General features: G+C 39.4%; 1 protein-coding gene across 1 annotated transcript in view; it reads right to left on the bottom strand.

Moving 5' to 3' along the window:
• The window catches only part of St8sia4 (ST8 alpha-N-acetyl-neuraminide alpha-2,8-sialyltransferase 4), an 89,822-nt gene extending 79,209 nt beyond the window's left edge, over nt 1–10,613 (bottom strand). Inside the window, exons 1-2 of the mRNA XM_032901698.1 lie at nt 10,195–10,613; nt 3,879–4,010 (exon numbers count right to left, since the gene is read on the bottom strand). Coding sequence (XP_032757589.1) covers nt 3,879–4,010; nt 10,195–10,592 — 530 coding nt within the window. The 5' untranslated portion in view covers nt 10,593–10,613. The remainder of the gene's footprint in view (nt 1–3,878; nt 4,011–10,194) is intronic.
• Between the last annotated feature and the right edge of the window lie 15,788 nt (nt 10,614–26,401).

Below are 26,401 nucleotides of genomic sequence, written 5' to 3'. Positions count from 1 at the left end.
TAAATGAATAAAAGACACGAGATTTCTTAGATCTTCAACTGTCATTTTGTCACTGCAGGTTAGACCTTCTCGCCTTCTTAGTTAAGCCAACACTAATTTACAGCTGCTGCTTTAAAATTAAGGGCAAATGAAGAAGTTTGAAAGCGTTTCGTTTTCAATGAGACTGAAAATATTAGTCACGAAACCGTTTTTTTTTAAACAGACAAAGTTCACTCAAACCAAAAGGGTTGTGAACTGTTAAACTGACAGGAAAGATTCTATACAGACTTTGCTCAACTGAATCTTCAGCCAGAACTTCCCTTTCAATACCAAGCATTGGTCGCAACAGCAGCTGCAGGGGCTTAGAGGCTTAATTTACTACTTACTGCTTTCATTTGTGAAATGTTAAATAAAGCTAACCCCCATCACAGGCCACCCTTCCTGGATATTTTGTACCAATGATCTGTGTTGTAGCAACCGAAATTTCACTGAAGGTGCACTTGTCTGTCTCACCAGAAGCACCGAGTGGCACATTATACAGCAGAAACACATTAAAAGTTGAAAGTCAAATTAGGTTCTATGTACAAACATATGTATCATAATGTAAGTCGTCTCAGCTTATTAGAGTAAGTAGAGGAGAGAGAGGAGAGAATCAGTGTGTCTAAATTTCATGGTATAAATAAAAAAATCATACTGATTGACGATGACACAGCTCACTGAAAGGAAAGGGAAAGAACTTAGAAATTCCCAAATGCTTTACTGTGCCTATGAAAGGAAAGAAAATACCTACATAACTTTTTTTTTCCTAAATGAGATTTTTTATTATTACATAGTAATTCAGGACTTAGAAAAACGGTTATGGGAAAGATATTTTAGTCTGAAAAAGAGAAATCCTAAACATTCACATCACATGAAAACTAAAATTATATCAAAATGTATGAGAATATTTTTTTTAACTTTACTATTTCACACTTGGCTATGAATTTGGTAGGATTGGATGACAAAAATTTGTACTTTTATCTTTAAGGCAAAACCACATCATGCGCTTCATAAAGAAGCAAGCTATGTTTAGTACTAAAATATAATCTTCAACAACTTGCTCTATCAAAAGACAGGCTTAATAAAGCACTGGGTGGGAATGTTTGGTCCTGCTGAATAAGCCTCTTCAGCTACGAATAACATTACCGTCCTTTACAGTAGGTAGAAGACGGTGCAAGGTTGCTTTGCTATTTTCCATGAAAGAAATCTATAAATGGAACGATATGCTCTTTTTTAAAGATGAAACATATATAAATGGGCACTCTTATTTAATTATCCAGTCTTACACGTTTAAGAAATATTACACTAAGAATTAAAATAGTTTACTAATTATTGGCTAGACTGTGTGGAAGAGAAAAAAAACCTGCCTTCGTATGTTTCGACATCCTTATTTGGCATCGTATTTTCTTAGGGTTTTGTTAATACATGAAAGCTGAGAAACTAAAGAACCAAAATACGGGAGCTAGGTTGAGCCAGATGGTAGACGGAAGCTGACAGCGTTCACAGATTTAGTCACAAGTGATGAAACTTAAACGTGTCATCTCTTAAGAAAATAATATTAACAAGATCTTCCCAGCAGCACAACGAAGCCTTGAGAACAAGGTAATGACTTTGATCGTGGATACGCTTGGGAAGAGCTTTAACTTTTTCAATGTGGTGACTACTTCAAAATACAACAGACTCAAACCGCCTGAGACAACGCTCTTCACCGTGCCATGGCTTCCCAACTCACCAGCTGATGTGTTCATGAAAGCTGCGGACCAATCAGCAGACGGGCTGAAGCGCACAACAAACCTCACAGCTAAAAATAGAACGAAGTAACCTATCCACACGGCTATCACATATGCTAATGTAAATTAACAAATCATTTAATAGGAATACCACCAGGACATTATAAATATAATGGTAATTTAAAAATAAACAAGGTCTTCAAGCGGGATTCAACTGTTTAAAACAAACAAACAAACAAACAAACAAACAAAAAATCAATTACATGCCAGGGCCCCAATCAAAACGTTCAAAGTAGAATTTTGTAAAGCTTGAACATGATCCAGCCACCCACTCGCACTCAGGCTCACTAACCACAGACTTGTAAAACCTGAGCTGAACAACAAGATATTTTCATATCCTCAATCTTTTATTACAGGTGTCAAACTGATTCATCCTCAATAGTCCCTGCTGCCAGAGGCAATTGTAATTTTTATGAACTGTTTGCACATCGCACAATAATGAACTTACAAATTATTCTTTCCTTGCAAATGACAACTTTGTATACATTATTCAATATTTGTTCACTGTAGCGTTGTTTACCTCTTTGCCAGTTAAGAGGAACCGTGCAAACATAGCCAGGACTAACATTCCGTTCATATGAACAGCTCTTAGCTGAAAAAGCTCACCTTCAGAACGACAATCGCGGCCTTCATTAGCTTTGTACAAGTTGCATCAGAGGAAGCACTGGAGTGAGTTTATATTTACACGGGATTCCTTATTGTAAAGTAAACTGTAAATTTAATGTCCCACGAATACACACATCATTTGTATTTGGAAAGATATTAGGAATGCATGGACTGATATTAATTATGAAGGTGTTCTATTCAAGTAATACGCTTTTTACATTTTCGCATACACGAAGCGTTTTAAGGTTGGCTAGACGTGCTAATCAAACTATTATAATTTTGTTTTATATACGCTTTACATCATCGAAGCAGCCTCACCTTAAGTGACTCCCTTCTTGCCTGACCACAGTTTCTTTTAAATCATGACTGTAAATAACTTTTCTTTTCAATCAAGCACGTTTTTTTTTCTCTTTCATCAACTCCTGAGACTTAATGTTATGTCTGTCTATCACCTCATTCCTAATAATTTGTTCATGTCTAAGGTATTTTAGATTTAAATGAAAAGCTGGATGTGGGAGCCAGAGAGAGAGAGAGAGAGAGAGAGAGAGAGAGAGAGAGAGAGAGAGAGAGGATATAGGAATCGTGTGAGGCCAAATATATCAGAGAAGTAAATGAGACACTCACTTTTTAATCAGTCAGATACCATTACAAAATTTCTATGTAAATATCACATCTATGAATATTTAGTATTTTGTAAACACTAAAAAAAGCAATGATTTTATACATAAGGGACATGCTCCCCCAAACTTCTCAAGTTCTGAATTACAGAAATGCTCTAATTTAAGCATACTAACCAAATCAGTGATGGAGTGAAAGTATAAGAAAAATAAGATTCTTTCTCCCTCCATGTTAGGGAATGGATAGCCCATTTTCTCATTAATTTTAGAACTGAAACAGCAGAACTCATTCGGTTTATTTCAATAATTCATTTTAGCTTAAAATGTCTGTCTGCCTAAAAACAAGACAGAACTATGGCAAGTTTATTTTCTGGCTTTCTCTTCACTTCTTCACATGAGCTTACCACCATAACCATTTAATAAATCAAATCAATCTACATGTAAAACACAATAGGAGTCGAGGAACCTCTGTTCTATGTAGCTGAGTGTCAGACCACATTGAAGTCTCAATAAGGGAAAGGAAGAAAATGATTCCTGAGATGAATGTTCATTTTATGCCATACCATAAAATCGTGTCAAAGGTTAGTACTTAACTCAGTACTTTGCTCTATTGACAATGGGCTAGTATATTAAAAATTCCATCATCCTTGAAAAAGTGACTATTCAATGACTTTGGTTTTTTTTTATGGTTCTACATTTTTCCACGAGGGACATTAAATATAGCTGATTCACTTTTCCATTAAATATTTACATGTAAGCCATAAATCGAGTGTTCAGTATAAGTTTGCCAAACCCAACTTCGTTAAGGACATGATGTGACGGTTTTCAGCTTATTGAAGAAACTCACCTTATCTCCAGGACTAAAGAAGAATTGATTTTCCAGCCTTGTACGGAATGTTGGAAGATGGTAGAGCCAGCCTTCCGAGTGATTTTATCAGAGTTGTTGACAAGTGATCTGCTCAAGCATAATTCACCATCTCTGAAAAGACAGATAGGCCAGCTGTGTGAAAATCAGAAGCGTTTTGCTTAAGTGGCATCATGAACACAATTATATTTACATTATGGATTAAATGTGGGATATTATTTTCATAAGTTAGTAGAAAAAAGAAGCAAGTCTCTTTAGGAGTCATGTGACTGACATCAAAGCAAACCTCCAACCTCCCTCCCCCTTCTTGAAAAGTAATCTAGCTTTCATATAAGACAGACCTCCTGATATTTAAGAAAATATAACTCTTATCAAAGTTATAATACCAATTACCCACACTGCTACTTAGACAACCAGAGGCAGGATGTTTGACCAGTTACTTCTTCTACAAGCCTGTAACTTTTGCTGCCATGATTAATTTTGTTTCAAATAAGACATGGAAAAAGAACTGGAAATATACTTTGCTGAGGACTACTAACAAAATGTTGTGTATATCAGATCTGCTTATGTGCTTGATTTCATGGTCCATTTTCATTGTGTTCTTGGGCACTACTTCCCTAGGTCACTGTGGGCTTCACAAACAGCAAAAGCATTATTTAATATGCAGTGACCATGATGGTTATGGGCTTTTCCTGTATAACAAAGTAACTTGGAAAGCATTGTTGAAGTGCCAATTAAAAAGGAACTAGCTTCTAATGTTGCTAAAGATGAGATTCCCAGGAAACAGAGAAGAAAATTCTTTCAGTTCATATGTCTGTTGCCTTTGTATTGTAGTAAAAGCAACTGACTCTTACAGTCAGTCATTTTTAATATACCTTTGGCCAGTACAGCATGTGAACCTGTAATGTTAGGAGATTGGTCCACGTTATGATGGAGAGAAACATCTATAGTTGTCATTTATATAATGAGGACCTGTAGCGCTAAGCAGGTCACTATCGACTAGATGTCTGCCTTTGTGATTTACAGTTAAAAAATGATTCAAATAATTAGTAGAAAGCAATCAACAATGACAGAGGAAGAAAAAGTTTAGTCTTTTCAATATTTGTACTGGTTTTAATTATTCCATTTGAATAGCATTGCTAAATAGTAACATGGTTGTTCAAGCATCACCACATATGAATGTGTGTGTATTACCTAGAATATTCTCTCTACTAATAGAAACTTTGCCTTTTAACAGCTGTTGATTCTAAAACTGGAAGCATATTGCTGGGTACTTTTTTGCATTATTTTTTAATATGTAATTTTAATTTGTAGCACCTCCCTGTGCGACTTATGAAATCATATGAAACCACTCCCAGTGAAATTTGAAACTCTGTAAAAATTAATATTTTGCACAGTTCTACTGATGAAAATTACACATTTGCGTGTCTGTGCAAGGCTAATAATAGTCATTTTACAGAGGGCATTTAGGATGTTAGGAAACAGTACAATTCACTATGCAGTGACACAGTTATCAATCTTCACATGACACTCCTGATGACAATAATTGCATATGAGTAAGAATGTGAATGTGCCCGGAAGTTAACCTGCAGACTTTAGTGTACACCTTTAAGCAGGTATAAATTATCATCATTTTTATGGGAAGAGGCAAAGATCTTTCCAATCATCACTCCATCGATGACTGCCAATATCATTTTTTTCTACCATAGGTGGCTAAGGTTAGAATAATAATTATGAGACCTAGTATATTTTTATAGAAGTAAAACTATTCATGCTATTGAATTTTTAAAATTTATATCGTATTGTGGCACTTAATTATGGGTATAATTTCTACCTGTACAATGTTTTTTTATGATGATAGGCTTAGTCTTAGAGGACCTTAACCGTACAAACACATATTCTGAGAACACTACTTCCTCACAGGGCAGCTTCTATTAAATTGGCGGCTGGCCATAGGCCAGGCTTTTATCTTTGGAAAGAACCTTGAATGGAAGTGGGTACCAGTAGTCAGACTTCTCTTTTACACTCAAAGGAATCATCTGACCCTATAAAGCCTACTTTATTTTTGTTCCCGCAAACATAAACAGCTCCCAAAGGATATTTTTTTGCACACGATCTTGGTTTTACTCTGTCTGGAGAAAGATTCCCTTCTCATGAATTCAAGACATGAAGAATATTGCCACCCACTGCTTGCTTCTCATGCTAGTTTATACAATGACCTCTAAACAGCTGCACTGAAAACATTATTTTGTTTTTGCACAGAAATATCTACAAACCCTTCGACATGCAACTTTTAAAGGGAAGAAACGAAAGGCATCAAAGATATCACTCGGCGCTAAAGAAAGTGAATTTACAGTATTCCTGATAGTGTGGTGTTGTGAAAATTCAACAAAGACGACCATGCATACGATGCCACTCTCAGGAATATCCATACCTGTGTCCGTTAATATCTACCAAATCGTTCCTTACTGTTTTTTCTTTGATATGAGTTTCTAGCCTTTGCAACAATGTATTTTGTCAGGTCTGATATACATGACAAAGGTGATTAAATACATTTTTGGATATTAGGTCTCAGTGTCCTAGTATCTTAGAACACTGATTACTTAGCTTCAGAATGAATGCGACTAGACTAAGCTCCTTCATTAATTTAAACTTGTAAAAACCACACCAACAAAAGACCTGAATACAACTAAGTCTGAACTCAAGCAGGGGTTAATTCTATATTTTATTCCCAAAGGATCAAACGATATAGTATAGTGTGATTATAAAGTTCATCTGGGAAGTAAAGAGCAAACCGTGGGATACTGCTTTCCAAAGCCGCCTTCTACTTTGAAACAGTTCAAGAGGTGTCCTGTGCAGCCTTAATCTAAGCACTGGATTTTAGCTTCGCTGTCATCTTCACACATCACACAATCCAAAACTGTTGATTGTTTAGTAATAGGACGTAAGCAGCCTTGAGGGGGCAAAAAGGCACGGATAAGTATACTGAAGTCTCATTTTAGGTCTGCTCAGCAACTTCGGGCTAATCTAAAAGATTAAAAGAGGCGTTTATATATCATTTAACTTTGTCACACTTCCAAATGCTTTCCTCACTATATACGTAGTGCATGTGGGAATCTTAAAACCCGTTCCCAGCACATTTTGGTGAGCACACCACAAGTGAAAAAGTAGGACAAACGTGGGAAAGCACGTGGGAAAACAGGAACTCTAGAATGACCCACTTAGTACTACCAGTGGTCCGAGGTAAATCCGCTAACAAAATCCTTCTATCAGGAAAGTTTATCCAGGAGGAAGTGGCAGCCTCAGTTGGTCAGTGATTATCTCTCGAACCGTTGGGAGTAACCCCTCACTCTTGTTGAACGCACTGCTGGTGCTCCTCTGGAAATAGAAGGTGGATGGTCAGACACCTTTCTCAGCCACTGCTTTCCTTTCTGCATACACTGAGTGCTTGGCGCTGAAGCGGGAGCGATGCTCCATTGGTTGTGCATGGGGATTCTGCTAAAGACACGGTTGGGTGAAGAAGCCTCCTACCTAGTGAGAAATATTCATTGTGGTGGGGATGTTGACTCCGAACCCAGAGGCATCTAAAATTAAAGGACTTGGTTGGAACTACTGCCAACCTGTAAGGCACGCAGTGCCCCCCAAAGGCTGTAGACTGTCTCTATGATCTCACTTTTAAATGAAGCTTTGATCTGGCCTCCAGGGCCCCTTTACTCTCTAAGTCATTTCAAAACTGACTTCTCCTTAAGCCTATGCTGAGAGGAGATGGTGAGTTAGCTGGTGAGTCAAATGCTCCACCAGAGGCACTGTTGAGGAGTTGAAAGAAAATCATATGCTCAGGTCACAAGCTTCTCCCCAAGGTTTCATTCGGGCAAAAAGGGAATGAACGTCCAGAGAGATACCCGCTACCCTGCACTGCTCCAGGCAACACTTGCTCCACCCTGTGCCTGCGTCTGGAGGCCCAGAGCAGTCAGGATTTCTCCAGCACGTGTGCGAGGACTGTCTCTACAACCTGGTCCCAGCCTTGTTCGAAAAAAGCTGCAGTTGTGGGCTTTAATTAAAGAGAAGGAGCTTTGAACGTGAATTTGTTTGTTTTTGTTTGTTTGTTTGTTTGTTTGTTTGTTTGACTGTCACAAATGAAGGCAGGCTGACTTCTTTCAGAAATCACACACACACACACACACACACACACACACACACACACACACACACACACACGTCTTCTCTTTATCCTGCTCTGACTGCAAGTTCTCTTAGAAGAAAGGATAGACAGAGACACCGGGCGCCACACCTCTCTTCCTGTTTTGAGAACTCAAGTGCTGACCTCAAGCCTTCTCATAGAAACTGGGAAGAAAGAACTGCAGCTTAGCTTGCAAAAGGTGCGGAAAGCTTAGCTCAGTAGAGCTAAGCAGCCACTGTATGGCTGCAGGCAGCAGTTCCGCTGCTGCCAGGGCTGTTCCCACCCTCCATAGGTTTCCAGAAAAAGGCCACAGAAGAAATGTCACTGTGAAACGTGGAGTGTCCTGGATCTGTTATTTTCCTTTGGGGAACCCGGGGTACATGCGTCTTTTCTGGAGGCAGTTTATCCAAGCAAGGAATTGATTCTTTAGCAGCGTTTGGACGGAGTGTTCATTGCCACGCCCACTCCTGCTCGCTAGGGTCCCAAACCACTGGGGTCCTATGGACGCTTGGCGGCTTTGTCTAGGCGCCGGCTCCCCGGAACCCATCAGTTCGGAAGGGAACAAAGAGCCTCTGCCTCTCCTAGGAATTCTCACACTCGCGGGTTCACCACCTTCAAGACCCCTTTGTCTGCCTGGCAAAAGCAGGTCTACTGGGGATGCCCGCTCCCCTCCCAATTTTTCTTTTTGACCATTGATGTGGATTTTCAAACCATCCACTTCTATGTAAACGACTCACATGATTATTTATTTATTTATTTATTTATTTGTTTATTTATTTATCTATCTATCTCTGATACAGACCTTGAATAGGTTTGTTGAAGCACAAGGACCATGCAACCCACTCCTTTTTAGCTTTCCTTTCTCCTACAGTCCCCTTTGAGCCTCCTACTGTTAGGCTAGCTTTTTACTGAATAGCAAGTCCTTCCGGGAGGATACACCTGCGCCTTACTCACTTAATTGTGACGGATTACTCAGAGAGGAGCAGGGATATTAAGAAAAGAGCTGCGTAAAGTTTCATAGAGTGTGTTTTCAAAGCTCTATGCCCCGCCCCCACACAAAAAACGGCGCACACAAAAATGGCCAAAGCATCCTTCGTCGTTTTAGAAATGTCAGAGACAATTTAAAAACAGAAGGAAATCTCAGCCAGTGCAGTTTCCGACTGCGGAAACCTCCGGACTTGGAAGGATTTCCGAAACAGGACTTTTAACAGAGTTGACACGCAGGTCCACATCCTCAGAAAAAGCGCTTCCAAGCCTTGTCAGAGACACGAAGTTACAAGGCGCTCTGCTCTGGATAGACTTCAAAGGCAGAGAGGCCAGGGGAGAGAGGAAGGAAGTGAGATATTTACAGAACTTAATAGGGTGGAGATTGTGAACACATCTTGACAAACTCAAGAAAGAGCAGATTATAGTCTGTAAGGGAGCAGCTCCCAGTTCCCTTCTAAAACTGTAACCATGAAACCCAGGAGTTTTATCCGTGGAGGAATGAATAAGGAATTTTCCTTATTGACACTGAAATGTCTAACTTAAAGAAAGAAAGAAAGAAAGAGAAAGAAAGAAAGAAAATAGATCTTACAGGCGTCCCCTCCCCCAACAAAAAACAAACAAACAAAAATGAATAAGGAAGACCCATTTCAGTCAGTGAACATAAACTTTGGGAAAAAGCCACTTTTTATAGTGTCTTCATAGACTGGCAGGATACAGAAGGCAGGAAGGAGAAAGCTTGGAGAGTAAAGACATCTCTGAATTCTGCTCAAGCATTAAAATGACAAGGGCACACGTTCTTTGTTGACACTTCTGCAGTGACTTCTTTGGTGAGCAGCACCCTGTGCCAATACATCTGTCACCACCACCACCAACAGAAGCAGCAGCAGCACCACCACCACCACCACCACCACCATAACCACCATCATGGCACAGGACAAGTTAAACTCCTCCTGGAAACAGCCAGGGAAACGCGCACACACACACCTCCAAAGAGCCTCTGTCATTTAATTCATGACACTCTGCACAAGCACGCCCAAACCGACACACACAGCACCCCAAACGTCACTCTCCCGGCTCTAAGCACACTTCGCTACGGCTTGATTTTGTGTCATATCCTGAACATGCATTTACCCGATGAGTTGCGTCTCTTGGTGCTCCTCAGTCCTGGCTATTTCTTTTGTCTTATAAAAGATCAGGAGTAGACTTATAGTGCAGATGGTCCACCGTTTTCTAATGGAGCGCATCTTGGGTGCCCGGGAAAGTCCAGGTTGTCCCAGCTCAGGCACCTTCTCCTGGTATAAAGGCTCCGTTTTGGGGAAATAATCAAGGGGGAGAAATCTGAAATTTGCGAAGGGAGCGTGGAGCCGAGATCCCAGAATCAGGTCGCTAGGACGTTCAGCGGTGGAGCTCTCCCGGTTCTCCAGCGCTGCCCAGCGCCCTGCCGCGCAGTGTGCGCTAGCCGGGCTGGGGTCGCTCTGTGCCGCCTCCCTGGGGCTCGGGTTTCTTTTCAAATGTGACACCTTGTGCATCGGTGGTGGCGGTTGCTTCTGCAGCTGGGCTCGGGGGCGTCACTGGCCCTTTCCTCGCCGTAGCAGGGAAATGATAAGCAAGGCCAGCCAATCACCGTGCTGAGGGGGCGGAGGCTGCTGTTGCCTTGCGTTGCTGGCGGCTGCTAGGAGAGTAACGTCGCGAGCTCCGTCTGCACTATTGCCTGGGGAGGAAGCTCACAGTCGCACGCGGACGCGTTCTCGGGCACAAACCCCCAAACCACAGACACACACAGGATCACACCGTCTCCTAGGACGCCCAAACCTCAAGGCTCCAGATCCGCCAGCTTCGACACCAGCTGACTACACGGATGTAAAGAGCTAAGAAAGAGACTCATCCCACCGGAGGAATGCAATGGCTACGGCTAGAGAGGGCTCGAGAAAGGAGCCTATTATTCAAAGCGTGTTTGCTAAACACACATAAACGCACGAGCGAATAAACCCGTCCGAGGTAAAGCGAAATCCAACAGGGAAGTGGAAGGGGGACGTTCCTTATTCAGTGCACAACTCTGTCTGGAAAATACAATTATTCACAGGAGCCAATGAGCTGATCTCGCCCTCTGAGTGGATGGGGATTGAGGATCCCAGCTTGAAGCTTGCGGTAAGCAAGTGAAGTCAGAGGTGTCCTGACGAACATTACGGATACTTAAGTGACCCACGCTTTGTCATTTGGAAACTCCTCACGAAGTGAAGGCAAGTCCAGTGCCATTTAAACTTCACCGCTGAGAATGAGAATTCTGAGAAAAGGCAGCTTCCTCCTCCCGGCACACCCACAAACACATTCGCAGTCCTAGGGAAGAAGGAACGCCGGGTAAAAAGGCAGGAAAGGCAGGCTCCTCCTGAAAATCTGGCTGAAGTGTATTGGGCTCTGATTTTCACCCCTCCTCCCGCCTACCATTTTCCTTACTCCTATTGTATTGTGCAGCTGGCGCGCTTTCTGAGTATTCTAGCTGAGCACCTCTCCATCCCTAGTTTCCGGCACATCCAAGACTGCTCAGGCTTATCACACGTAGCATCTACACTCTTCCTCAGCAGGAGACAGAGCCTGGAAGCCAGATTCCTTCCTATCTGTGTGCCTTTGCCCCAGGATCTCAGAGGCTCTGAAGTCTGACTTCCTGCTCCTTCACCCTGAGCAGTGCCTTTAGTAGTTCTTCGCACTTGCCATTTAAGTTTGCACTTTCCACATCAGGAAATGATAAGGCCCAACCCCAGGACTTGGGTATCCTTGGATTTAGGAGGAATTCTGAATGCCTCAAGGAACAGCATTACGTAAAAAAAGACATCACTCTTGCTTAAAACTCGAGGTTTGAGAACCTTTGCCTAAACCTTTGCTGAGGTCTCTAACAGGAAACCAACAGGACTTAGTGTAAGACCCGTGCCCCTTACTTATGCATGTCAGTCTCAACTTGAGGTTTCAGAAGTTAAGTATCTTAAGTTTTGAGAGACCAATCTTTGCAGGACAGCCAAGCAAAGGGCCAAGTCTAAAATGCCCCAAGGAGCAAATAATTATGCGTCTTTATTGACACTACAAGTGGCCTGCTGAGAGCCTTTCCAGTTTATTGATGTCTAGGCAAATCCGGCTTACCTTAATGCATTTTTGTTACACAGACTTCTCAACTAGCAGCAGGGAGAAGAATAAAACAGTCTCTCATATGAGTTAAAGGGAAGAGGTATTGGCCGGGGTGTGTAAAAATGCTGTTCGTTGCAAGGAAAGTCTTATTCACAAGCAGAAAATATCATTTTCATTTTTTCCTATATTAGTTCATTTTTTTCCCTCACATAAGTCCCAACTTAAAAGAAAAAACTTTTGTTTTTATATATTGCCCTTTGCTTGTTTCCGGATATAGAATCACATATAATAAGTGCCCAATCACAGAAGACCTTGACTTTAGCTAGAATGCACAGTCATAAATAGTGCAATCTCACCCAAATCAGGAAGTCTGTCATCATTATTCTGAATTCTTCGGCGTCAGCTGGCTTGGGTAATTGGCCATGGTAATCTTTTGCATACGGTATAATGGTTTGTAAGCAGGCATGAACCTTTTACAATGGACTACCGATTACAGACCGTCGATTAAATAATCTTCAATGTGTAATTCTCGATTCAAATGTCTTGTGAGATATGTCTTTTTCACTCGTGCTGCTCTGAATCACCTTAGTCTGTAAGAAGCACTCTAATTGCTTAAGGCTCACATGTTAACTGTCTGTAGATTCTTGTTTCAGCCCACGGGTTTTGTTGTTCTATTTCTATTTCTTATCACACAGCTTTTGAAATGTTAAAAACACACAGAATATGTGTGTATAAGATTTTCACACACACACACACACACATACACACACACAATGCATTTATGTAGCACTTTTTTTCTTTCTCAAAAATATGCTAAGAAATTTATAAGCCAGACTCAGGCCAGTGAGAAAACTTTGCTGGTAAATTTACTCACTACCAGTCATAACAAAGGAGTTGAATCCTTAGATCTTGGTAGAAACATAGAATGGACATCTGCAAACAGTCCTCAGATCTCCACAACAGAATACACATGTGCGTGTGAACACACATACACACACACACACACACACACACACACACACACACACACACACACACACAAAACAACAAACAAAAACAAAAACAACCTAGAACCCTCTATTCTTAGAGGGACAATTCTGTGGGGTTGAGTAGCAACTGTCTTGTCTCATTTTTTATAACTTTATTTTCATTTTTATTTTCTGCTTTTATCTACTGAGGATGGCTCAGTTTGCATTTAAATATATAAAGTAAGCAATTCTATTAAAGGCTTCAGACTGTACGCCTTGACTGTTACTATGCTATGATTGTGCCCATCTCAGTGTTCGGAAAGCGAGTACTAGACAAATGAATAAATATAGTACTTACAAAAGAAAGTTCAAATTCCAAGCATACATGCCTAATCCATTAGCAGGGACTGCTACTGGAGAGAGTGGATCAATAAACATTTATTGGAGTGAGCCGTTGGGAATAAGAGAAAAATAATGAGTCTATTTCACATCTGACCTGTAACTCCCCAACATAAAATAAATAATTGATCTTCCTCTCTATTACCACAATCATAATTCCCTATATCCCACTTGAAAATTGGTCAATAGTGATAGATATCATATGCATTGTGGTTAAGCACAAGTTCTCACATCTATCACTCAGGCAATTATGATGACTTATATTAGCTGCAATTACAATCCTGTCATTAAACAAGCACTGCAAAAATGGAGTCACTATACAAGATAAAAAAAATAAGGATTGTTAATGTCATGACCTAAATGTAGAATCATTTGTTTCTTCAAAACATACTTTAGAATATGAAGAACATATAACGGATTAATCCACTTTTAATCTTCGTGACAGGAGACTGCATCTACAGTGGGATATCAGAAATGAATGCTTATTGCAGCATTATATGTAGAATCCTGTAGAAGTTGTCCTGGAATTGATAGAAATTTCAGAGCAGGTATGCTCCATGCCATGGAACCTTCATGTTTGTTCCATGGTTTGCAAATGAAGCATGAAGTCTCCTTGAAGATGGAATCAAGGTCAAAAGTATCAGCAAGCTACACAGTATAATCAGCTGAAAGAAACACAGTAGCTTGTATGAGAAGGGATCTTACAAGAAATGAAATTCTGAGGTAAGTCTGTAAAATCTGAGAGAAGGAAAATTCAATTATGACAGGTAGTACTTCTACTGTGTCTTTGGGACCTAACATTGATTTTAAGAAGAGCTACCGCTATGGGCATACACAAACATGTTCAATAGTAATCAGTGTAACAGGTTCTAGTCACAGGAAACATGTATCCCTGTGATCAAGCAGTGCGAATGCTCTACCAGCCAACTTCTAAAGGGAGTGAATGTGTTCCTTAATAGTGCTATAAAACCCTTAATATTAAAAGACAAACTACTGTGTTTAAGGGACAAATCCAGAAGACAGAGACTTTGGCTTGTGATTTCTAAACTTCAGTGCAGTAATACCTCCATTTTAGAAGGAGATAGAGAAAGTAAGATGCTACAGGTGAGAACGTACAGCAGTATAGCATAGCGAGATTGCAGGTCACCAGAGAGGCCGGTAAGTACAGGCAGCACAAACGACAGTTAATCATTAAGAGTAAGAAAACAGGTTGAGGAGGAGCAAATCAATAAGTAGCACCCGCTCCACGGCCTCGGTATCATTTCTCCCTCCAGATTCCTGCCTTGAGTCCATGCCCTAGCCTTCTTATAGTTTGGACTACAAACTATAAAATGAAATAAACCCCATCTTCCCTGACAGAAACTATCTAGGAAAGGCTATGCCAAGTCAGTGGATTTTCAGGACATGGCTCACTGTTTTGCACAGCTTGGATGGGTGAGCTCTGAGAAGCAAAGACCACAGAGACGTTGTCCCAGAATTGCTTCTCACTGCTGATATGCCTTTCCTGCCTATAGTAGCTTAATGATTTCCTAGGTATTTATCCACCCTATTGGGCAAATTTCCTACACAATCAATATGAAGATATACTTTCATGTAGGAATGCTGTTTAGACAAATTGATGATTTCATAATTCCTAATAATGGTTTTAGAGAACTCCTAAAGTGATACAAGTATTCTCAAGCTCCCTATAGAATAAAAGCTGCAAATAGAGTTCTGTAAACCGTCATAGGTCATAGACTAATTGTACTAGGAAATGAAAACGGGGTTGGAACACATTAATGATCAAGAAAAACATTCATTCTAGACCAGGTCCAAGGATAAAGACACAGGTGTACACCATGATAAAACAAGGCCGTGTAAAACTATTGCTTTGAACTTATAATGAACTTATAGAATGAAGCAGTGCTTTGAATTTATAATCTACGTTCTACTGTAACTTCCGTTTGTGTCACATTATATCTATGAGATAATCTTTTTCTTGCATTGAAGACTTTTGTGTAAAAAAAATTCATAAAAGGCCGAAAACAAAAAATAAAGGCTTCATGTAGCCCCTTTTCTGCTTTCTCCAGAGTGCATTAAAAAGAAAAAAAAAACACCCAAGAGTAAATGGGTAGGAAATTGAGAGGCTCTCAGAGAGATGGAGAAGGGGAACAGCTGATGGCAGTACTGTCATGGAAAAGGAAGAAGGTTCTTGTTTATATGCCTGGCTATAACCTGCCTAATACAGCTAACAAAACCAGAATTAGGGGGCGTGCTGGAGAAGGAAAGAGCTCTTCAAATGTCTGTTGATAGGAGTAGCTGCTTGATCTTCAATTTCACAACCAAGGGGCAAAGATATTCACTTAGTAACTGGATTGTATATTGTATAGTATGGCTTCCTTCTCTTGCCTTACTGTAAAACTTAAGTGATTTTATTATTTTTACTTTTGTTTATGCAGCATGGTTGTCACCGACACACCGGTTCAAGATTAGTTCAAACTTTTGATTTTTACACGGCATTAAAATATTCTATTCTGATTATTTTTCTAAGATTGAATGTGAACTTTATTAGTTGGTTTTCACTTAACTGACAAACCACCTCCCCTGACCATGAGGGCAACGACATATACTAATTTATTATGGATAATGTGTCACCTGCTCTTTTTCTAAGGTTCTACAATACGTGTCTCCTCTTCCCAGAGGGAAACTCTACCTGAAACATCGGCAAAAGTCAAAGTAGAAACTTCTTGTGCAACCCTCAGTTTGTGTTCTATTTGCAGAAGTTTGGCATAGGATCAAGCACAATGTCAGCAAAGTGGTAAAACAGTATCTCCTTCAAGGGTTTCTTGATTTCCCACACGTTAGTGAATGGGTCAGTAGAATTGTTTTTACTAGGAGAAGAGAGAGCAAATCCTTAGCAGAAAAGAAAGGAGTGGGGAGGAAGAAAACAGAAAGAGGGAGAAAGAAAGGGAATCCAGATTAATCCTGGAAAGCATGATACAATAATTTTTCCACATTACACAGAAATATATATTCAAAACTGAAAAGCCGTAATGAAATAAAAGCCACATGGTCTGAGTGGTACTCGTGCTAGGGGAAGGAGTCAAATGGCACAGTCTGTAATGCCCATTGGGATTTAAGAAGACACAACTCTTTCATAAGCTCTCTAGACAATAAAAAACCAAGTATGGTAGGAACCGAAGACCATGATGGAATAGAAGAGAAGCTGACTGTTTGTTTGTTTGTTTATTTATTTATTTATTTATTTATTTATTATTTTTAACTTCTCCTGGCCAGAAAACCAGACAACCAATACAACCAATACAAACGGGGCAAATTTTTATGATCCAGAGTCTTATCATTTCAAGCACTAATTCAATTATACCATTTTATTATCATTTATGAGTATTCTACATATCTACGGAGAAGCTCCTATTATTTAACACTTACAGCGGGTGGCTTTTCTGATTCATCTCAGCGTGTGGGCACAGACTCAAGTCAGGTCACTGTGCTGAGGGCTATAGTCTATGTCCCCTTCCACAAAGAGAGCTGCATTGGCAATGAACACAATTTTTGTGTTTCCTTGCTCTAGAGTTTTGGGCTTACTTTTAAGCCATTCTTGTTAGCATATTTATTCCATAGAATAATCTGTGTGTAGAGTTTATAGGCAGCTATCATGACTCATTCACATGTCAAGATGTTTTTGCTCTTACTTTTAAAGTGTTTCTTTGAGGAAACAAATATTACAGACACCGCTTTCTAAGCACAGAGGGTTTCCTTCCTAAGACTTCCAGAGAACGAAGACAAAGTAGGCACAGTCCTGGAGACTTTTACTTTGTAAGATATTCTAATTAAATTAATAATATTTTATTTGAAAAAATATTCATCAGAAGGCCCTGAACATAAAATTAAGAACCCCAAATATTTCGCATATTAAGGAAAATGATTTGGAGAGAAATTAGCTGCAGGCTCTCAGATGTTCAAAAGGCAGAAGAAACCAATCTACTCTTATTGTCTTCTCAGAACAGTAACTAATTATTTTTACTGTCTTACATAACTTATACTTAGTCAACATTTGCATTTATTAATCTCCCAATGTGTTTTGAGATTTAGGTAGTTTAGGTGTGTCTTTGTTGGAAGAGTCATGGCCCTCTAGGCAGGCTTTGGGGTTACAAGAGACTCACACATTTCCTGTGCTCTCTTTCTGCCTTGTGGTTGTGGATCATGATGTCATTCTCAATTTCTTCTTCATTCAGTGATCATGAATCTATAACCATAAGCCGAATTTAACACTTTCTTCTGTAAGTTGACTTCATCATGGTATTTTAATCTCAGCAACAAAAGAGTAACTCAGGCAGAAGTGTATTTATGTGCATGAATCTTTTCTTTGCATGTATATGTGTGCATTACCTGAGTGCCAGAAACCTGCAGAAGCCTGCAGAAGGCTACAGAGCTCCTGCAACTGGAACTACACTGTCTTAACAGTATGACAAAGAGCGACTAAAACATGTCTGAATCCCAGAAACTTATGGAATAGTAGATTTACTAATAATTTGTTAGGTGATTTTTTTAGCCTGTACGATTTTTTAAGAGAATTTTCAGTTTTATATTTTCTAAAATAGTTGCTACGTTTAGATGTTGTATTTAAGTAGAATCATAAAATAAGTTGCAAAATACCTCTCTGGTTTTAAGAAAAGAATTTGACAAGGATATTCTTTTTTTTTTAATTCACCAGTTATAGAGATGTCTCAAATTAATCATTTAATAGTACAGTTTGTTGACTTTTGCATAAATTTTATTTTGCAAGAAATTTTTAATTTCACATATAGAGTTACATTCTTGTTACAAAGTTTGTAATTGTTGTTGACATCCTAATTATTTTATTGGCTAGTTGTAGAATACAGGCATCCAATCCTTAAATCTCTTATTAGGCATTGCATTTTATATGGTACACATTTTGAAGTTATCTGTTTTTGCTTTGCTTTACTTGGTTTATTTTTGAGATAAGATATTGCTGTGTAACCCAACCTTAATTTTCTTTAAATTATAAACATCTATCACAATATCTCACTAACATTCTGATTTGGTTCTAATTTTCCTAGTAATCCAGTCACAGACATACAGTTTTTCCTACAATATATTAATATGTTAAATATATTATGACACTTGGATGATGTCAGTGTGCAATGTGCCGTGATTAGGGTTTAATCATGCACTTGAAAAAGTTGTGCATCCTTTAGTCATATGAAACACGACTATGTTCTCTCTGACATGTAGGTTATGTAGAGAGATTGCAGGGATCCGTTTGTTCTGTTCGTCTTGTTCTGCAGTGTTTGAGATAGAACTGGCGTTGGTCTGCACACCTATAAAGTCAGGCCTGACAGACTGAAGCAGGAAGATCATAATTGGAATACTGCCTGGGATGTATAGTAAGAACTGTACTAAAGCAACCCATCAATCAATGAACCAAACGATCAACCCATAGGCTAATGCCAAGAAAGACAATTATTGCTCATAACTTGGTTCCTCTTCCTGTATTCTCTTAAGCTTTATTTTTTCCTAACCATATTTTAAAGTCCAATTTGAAAGACATTAGAATAAAATTGCCGGCATGTGGTGTGTGTGCATGTGCACGTGTGTGTTTGTATCAGGTATCTCATTATTACTGTGATTTTTTTTCTTTCATCTCATAATAGCCCCGTTTCAAAAGCTATTCATTTTAAGTGTATGAGTGTTTTCCCACCAAGTATGTGTGTTCAGAAGACAGATGAGAGTTTAGAAGCCAGGACAAGGAATGAAGGAAATGAAGAGGACTGCAACCCCATAGGAAGGACAACAATGTCAACCCACCACCCCCCCCGAGAGCTCCCAGGGACTAAATCATCAACCAAAGAGTACACATGAAGGGATCCATGACTCCAGCTGCATATGTAGAAGAGGGTGGCATTGTCTGGAATCAATAGGAGGGGAGTCCCTTGGTCCTGTGAAGGCTCAATGTCTCAGTGTAGGAAATGCTAAGGCACTGAGGTAGGAGTGGTTGGGCAGGTAGGGGAGAGGGGATGGGAGGGGATAGGAGTTTGTGGAGGGGAAACTGGGAAGGGGAAAACATTTGAAACATAAATATATAAAATATGAGAGAGAGAGAGAGAGAGAGAGAGAGAGAGAGAGAGAGAGAGAGAGAGAGAGAGAGAGATTCAAATCTGGATCAGGACAGAAGCTACAGATTTTCTTTCTTTTCCAGTCGTCATTTAGATGCTAAATCTTGAGTTCTCATCCTCTGGAAGAACAGTAAGTGTTCATCCCACTGAGCATCCTTACAGCTCCCCCCCCAAACATTCCCCTCTGTGATGTCTGATTTATGATAGGGGTTCACAATGCCAAGATTTCATAAAAATGTTCTGCTTTTACTTCCAACTTGTCTTTGCTTGTATGTTTAATGGGAAATATTTTTGACAGCATATTACTGAGTCTTGATTTGTTAAAGTCAAATATTCTTTTTGATCATCCCATTGAGTAAAGCTTACCTTAAAGAATTTCCTTTTTCTTGCAGCTCATGTGTTTTCTATTTTCTTTGAGAAGAAGACACCACCAAAACAGGATTAAACGTAGGAAGAGGTATTGGATCAAATGAGAGGAAGGAGCAATGGTAGGCAACCTACAGGAACGAGAGGACCATTGAATGCCTAGGTCTTATTGCTGTGAATGTCAAGGAAGCTGACTATAGGAATGGTAATCTGAACCTTTTGTGCTGTACTATGAGTGTTTATGTCAAGCACGTGAAAAGTTTTAAAATCAAGGTGCCCATCAGACAGGATAAGTATTCAAGCTACAATCAGTAACAACTGGCAGCACCTGAAGTATGACACAGACGGAAACATGGATTCAGAGAACAACCTTGGGTCTTCCCGTCTTGAATTTTTTTTGCAACAGACATCTTCGTTGTGTGAACTTTACTCTGGGATGCAATTTAAAGCTATTGGCTAAGTAAAAGTGGTGATAGACAGTCACTGGGGAGGATACCAGTAAGTGGGGCTTTTATTACAGGACTGGAGGTCACAGGTAGGGACCACAAGAAGAAGGAAAGAAGAGAGGAGGAAAGAGAAGGAGAAAGGAGTCAACAAGAACAGGAGGTCTCCATTAGACATGATGGACTGAATGAAATGCCCCTGAGGACAGACTGATGGAGCAGAAATAACCTGAGAGAGTCTCAAACAGCAAGTATTTGGGAGCACGGTCTTCTATATAGAAAAATATAATAAGCGTAATATGCCCAGTAATTGGACTAAAGCTGATTTTAAAAGTCCATAGGACTCTGCCTTTATTATTGGAGGTCTGGCTGGGTTATACTAATAGCTAATAGAGTTATTAAATTGCATTATAATATATCATTTACAGACAACTGAGGGGTATATATCATATCCTGATATTTGTACCTTCCAAAGAAACCTACTTTTTACCACATGTGTTCAGAGAAACAACTCTTCCAATATTCTCACGGCCTTTAATATATGAGGGCACACTTTGGAAGTAGTCAGTTGATTGAAAATAGTCTTCTTAAAATTCCATCTCTAGTATCTGTTATTCAAATGTATCATCATAATTGTTATTTTAAATGTATTCTTTTATATTGCATAGCATTTAATAGTTGGGTCTTTGAAACAGGATCTGACATTCTGTTCTGATACATTCTATTTGCATATTATAAGATAAATGTTAGCTGCAAATGTCTTGATATCTTTTAATTTGGAAAAAGTTTAGTACCACTTATACTAGTTCACATGGTGTAAGAGTGAGAAAACAAAGCAAGATCAGACTTTAAAAATGTGTATTGGAGAAAAAGATCCATGAAAAAAGGTAGAAAGATAAAAACAGAGATAAAAGAACCCTAAAGGAAAAAAGGGAAATATAGAAAATTTAGAAATATGGGATGCAGGCAAAGCTGTTCTGATAAGATTTCTTCAGTATCTAATGTGAACTCTGAGTGACAGTTGGCCTTCTCTGTCTTACTGTGAATGTCTAGTCATTTGCTGAAAACAGCTTGTGAGAAGGAAGGCCTCAGCATGGACTGGGCATTGAATTCTGCCCGTAGCCTCCAGGGTTGTCAATCTTTCATAGTCCCTGAAGAAGGATATCTGATAGCTACTGTGGTAATATTTTTCTGTTTGTAATGCTTGCACACAATTGCTTGATATTTTATTATAAATTTTACTGTTATTAATTTGGGACAGTAAGTTTGACACTTTTATTATGGCTAGAAATTGTAGCCTGCCAGTGTCTGTGTTTTCACTTACTATTTTTCATGACTTGGAATATATATACCATGTGATTTTGACAAGTAAGCATGACAATGGAAATAATGGGGAATTGTGTGATTAATGTTGTGAACCATCATACCACACTACCTTTCTTTTTAGCTGAATTTTCTGATAAATGCCTCATTCATCTAATCTTATCTCGGTATTTTCCTGTAAGACAGTGGTAACAATGAGATCCTACCAAGTTTAACGCATCATCCATGTGACAAGCACAAGAACAGTCTATTTCACCCCAAACTAATGACATAGCACGATGAATGCTGGAGTGTCAGGACTTTACTGGAAATCTTTCTGTGGTTTGAATGAGCATGCACTTCTTCAACAACATTCTGCCCCTCACATGGTGAAAGCTTAATCTGGGATTATGATAAAATTAGAGATGGCAGCCTCTGGAAGCAATGGTATCAGTGTCCTAAGGAAAACAGTCACATGGAGCTGACCAACTTCTTCCACTGTGTGTGCTTGTGAGGTTATAGGAGAGGACTACATGGAACAGTGTGTCCTCACTAGATGTGACTTTTGCCAGCACCTTGATCTTGAAATCATCAAGCCTCAGAAGGATCAGAAATAAATATTTGTTATTTATTCTTTGCCTGTTTTTAGAATAACACATATAGGCTAAAATTACTTAAAATGTTTATGCATGTTCCAAGATAGTTATGAATGCATGAATGATATTGGTGAAAACATGTCACCTGTGATGATACTGAAAGAGAAATGGCATGGCCCAGAATTATATATACTTACCAGGGATTTTATTATAATTATTTTTGTTTTGAGATTATAATATAATAACATGATCTTTCCCCTTTACTTTCCTCCCTCTAATTCCACTTATGTTCTCTTTCAAATTCATAGCCAGCTTTTCTTTGTTTTATATACATATTAAGTATATCTATACATATATACTATAGTCATGTATGTATGCATATATGTATGTATATGCTTAGTCCAATTAATGCTATTTGCCATTATATGTTTTGTGGATTAACCATTTTGTAATGGATAACCAGTTGATGTGTTCTTCCCTGGGAAAGACCATTTCTCCTGCTCTCAGCATTCCTTAGTTGTCTATAATCCTTTGTCTCTGGTCGAAGACTCCTGAGCTTTTTCCCTTCCCCCTTAGCATGTTTATTGGTGTTGTCATTGTTCAGGTCATGGGTAGAAAGGTGAGACTCCATGAGTGTAGCTTCTCTGGCATACTAGGAGACACAATGTGAAAGAAAATTCTTGTTCCTCTGAGTTTTACCGTCATTTTTTCCCCTCTTCTGAAAGGATCCTTAAGCTTTAAATGAAGAAGTTGGGTTGTAAAACTATCAGTGAGGGTTGGGTTTCATGATTCTGTCTTTAGATAAGATGTGATTTTTCTGCAATTATGTCTGTTGCAAAGAGGACTTCTACTGATGCTGGGGGAAGAACTGAACATATCTGTGGACAAAAGGAGAAATATTTGAAATATAAATTAGTCATTATACTGGTTTAGTAAAGTGATAGTTACAGGTTCTCTTCCAAGATCCATGACTTCTCTAGCCCTGAGTAGTTGGCTGGATTTCCGGTAGCAGGCAGGAATTCCCTCTTATTGAATGGGCCTTAACTATAATTAAAGAGCTGCCTTTGGGGGCATAGCCTTTCATCTTCATTTGCATGCAAATCACAAATCTAGGAAGGGAGCTGTCTTTAAATATTAAGAACTATTTATGATGCCTTTGAGGCAGAGAACACTACATCATCTTTTTATAAATTTGGCAAGCTTGTCTTTACTAGGAATGATGAGCATTGTTTGATTTTGTTTTTTTTTTTTTGTTTTGTTTTGTTTTTTTTTATGTTCTTCAACTTTAATTTTTAGAATTTTTTTTTATTATTAACTTGAGTATTTCTTATATACATTTCGAGTGTTATTCCCTTTCCCGGTTTCCAGGCAAACATCCCCCTCCCCCTCCCCTTCTTTATGGGGGTTCCCTCCCCATCCTCCCCCCCATTACCACCCTCCCCCCAACAATCACGTTCACTGGGGGTTCAGTCTTAGCAGGACCCAGGGCTTCCCCTACCACTGGTGCTCTTACTAGGATATTCATTGCTACCTATGAGGTCAGAGTCCAGGGTCAGTCCATGTATAGCCTTTAGGTAGTGGCTTAGTCCCTGGAAGCTCTGGTTGCTTGGCATTGTTGTACATATGGGGTCTCGAGCCCCTTCAAGCTCTTCCAGTTCTTTCTCTGATTCCTTCAACGGGGGTCCTATTCTCAAATCAGTGGTTTGCTGCTGGCATACGCCTCTGTGTTTGCTGTATTCTGGCTGTGTCTCTCGGGAGAGATCTACATCCGGCTCCTGTCGGCCTGCACTTCTTTGCTTCATCCATCTTGTCTAATTGGATGGCTGTATATGCATGGGCCACATGTGGGGCAGGCTCTGAATGGGTGTTCCTTCTGTGTCTGTTTTAATCTTTGCCTCTCTATTCTCTGCCAAGGGTATTCTTGTTCCCCTTTTAAAGAAGGAGTGAAGCATTCACATTTTGATCATCCGTCTTGAGTTTCATTTGTTCTAGGCATCTAGGGTAATTCAAGTGTTTGGACTAATAGCCACTTATCAATGAGTGCATACCATGAGTGTTTTTCTGTGATTGGGTTACCTCACTCAGGATGATATTTTCCAGTTCCGACCATTTGCCTACGAATTTCATAAAGTCATTGTTTTTGATAGCTGAGTAATATTCCATTGTGTAGATGTACCACATTTTCTGTATCCATTCCTCTGTTGAAGGGCATCTGGGTTCTTTCCAGCTTCTGGCTATTATAAATAAGGCTGCGATGAACATAGTGGAGCACGTGTCTTTTTTATATATGTTGGGGCATCTTGTGGGTATATGCCCAAGAGAGGTATAGCTGGATCCTCAGGCAGTTCAATGTCCAATTTTCTGAGGAACCTCCAGACTGATTTCCAGAATGGTTGTACCCATGGTAGTAAACAGAGTAAGAGATAAAGTTTTTAGTTCATCAACACAAGATTCACCAACTCTAAGACCAAGGTCCTAGATGTTTTCTTTCTAGATCGCAAAGCTGCCATAACCTTTTGCAGAAAATACGAAAATGTAAAGTTCTCTAGAAACCAATTCCTGTACTGAAATCTCACTTTCCCCCTGGAATTTTAGTCCATGATCATTATAATATGCCACTGATGGTTTTTGGATTTTGTACTTTAGCTCCATCAATGAGTCATCACATACAACACTTTTTGATGCCTTTCTCTGATGCTACTCAGTAATAATACATAATCTGATTTCCATTAGTTCTTAAAGATATTGAAAATATGAATTTGGAGTTCTTTCACTTGTACCAGTGTACCATTCCAACTCAGAACAAGTGAGAGTGTTAATAATTGCCCACCTATAAATTCAATGTTTTTCCATCTGCTAACTACAACATTCGCCTGTATGCAAACTATGCTTCTCATTCCATGTATATAATCTGTTTACGTTAACTGTTACTCATGACAATTGTGGTGGATTGAATATGCTTGGCCCAAGAAGTGGTATTATTAGGAGGTGTGGCCTTGTTGGAGTAGGCATGGCCTTGTTGGAGTATATGTCTCACTCCTAACCACATTGGTGCCAGTCTTCTACTAGAGGCTTTCAGATGAAGATGTAGAACTATAAGATCCTCCTGTACTATGCCTGCCTGGATGCTGCCATGTTCCTACCTTGATGATAATGGACTGAACCTCTGAACCTGTAAGCCAGCCCCAATTAAATGCTATCCTTATAAGAGTTGCCTTGGTCATGGTGTCTGTTCACAGCAGCAAAACCCTAACTAACACAGAGGTTGGTACCGGGGACTGGAGTATTGCTATGATAGGCCTGACCATGTTTTTCTTTGGAAGAATGTGGATTGGGGAACTTTGATTTGGAAAATGGTAGAATGCTTAAAGTGGGGATGAATTGGCTAACCTAGTGGGAATATGGAAGACTTTGTTCCTGAGTGTGATTTGAGCTGTGCAGATCTGACCCAAGTGGTTTCAGTGGAGAAGAATTTCAGTATATGGCCTAGAATCTTTGTTTTGTGGTATTTTGGCAAAGAATGTGGCTGCTTTTTGCCCTTGTCTAAAGAATTTACCTGAGGGAAGGGTAAAGACATTTGTATTAATCGCATTGATAAAAGAAGACTCAAAAAAGCCCAGCAGAAACCTTTGTTCTCTGGTTTAGTCTCATAAGCAGAACTCCGATCAAGCATAGCGAACTTAAAAAGAAAAAAATAAAAATAAAATGTATGGTTCAAATGATAAGAAAGGGACACTGGGAAATGAGATGGAGCCAAATCCTGTGTTCAATGAGATAAAGAAATTAAGGGAGTGGTGATCTCAGGGCAAGATCCCAATTTTTTTTTGTGTTCACAGTTGAAGAAGGAATAGTTTGGACTTTTAATCCTGACAATGCCTATGAGCAAGCAAAGGGTTTTCTTGATAGAAATGTATTGGTTCACCTGTCTCTTGTCTATCACGTAAAGCTACTGTGACTAACACAATATTGCTTATGCCTTGAGATCATGCTTATACCAATTTTAGGGTCTT

The sequence above is a fragment of the Rattus rattus genome, chromosome 4, assembly GCF_011064425.1.
Source record: "Rattus rattus isolate New Zealand chromosome 4, Rrattus_CSIRO_v1, whole genome shotgun sequence".
Taxonomy (NCBI): Eukaryota; Metazoa; Chordata; class Mammalia; order Rodentia; family Muridae; genus Rattus; species Rattus rattus.
The sequence above is the reverse complement of the archived record's forward strand: the minus strand, read 5'-3'. Positions and strand labels throughout refer to the sequence as shown.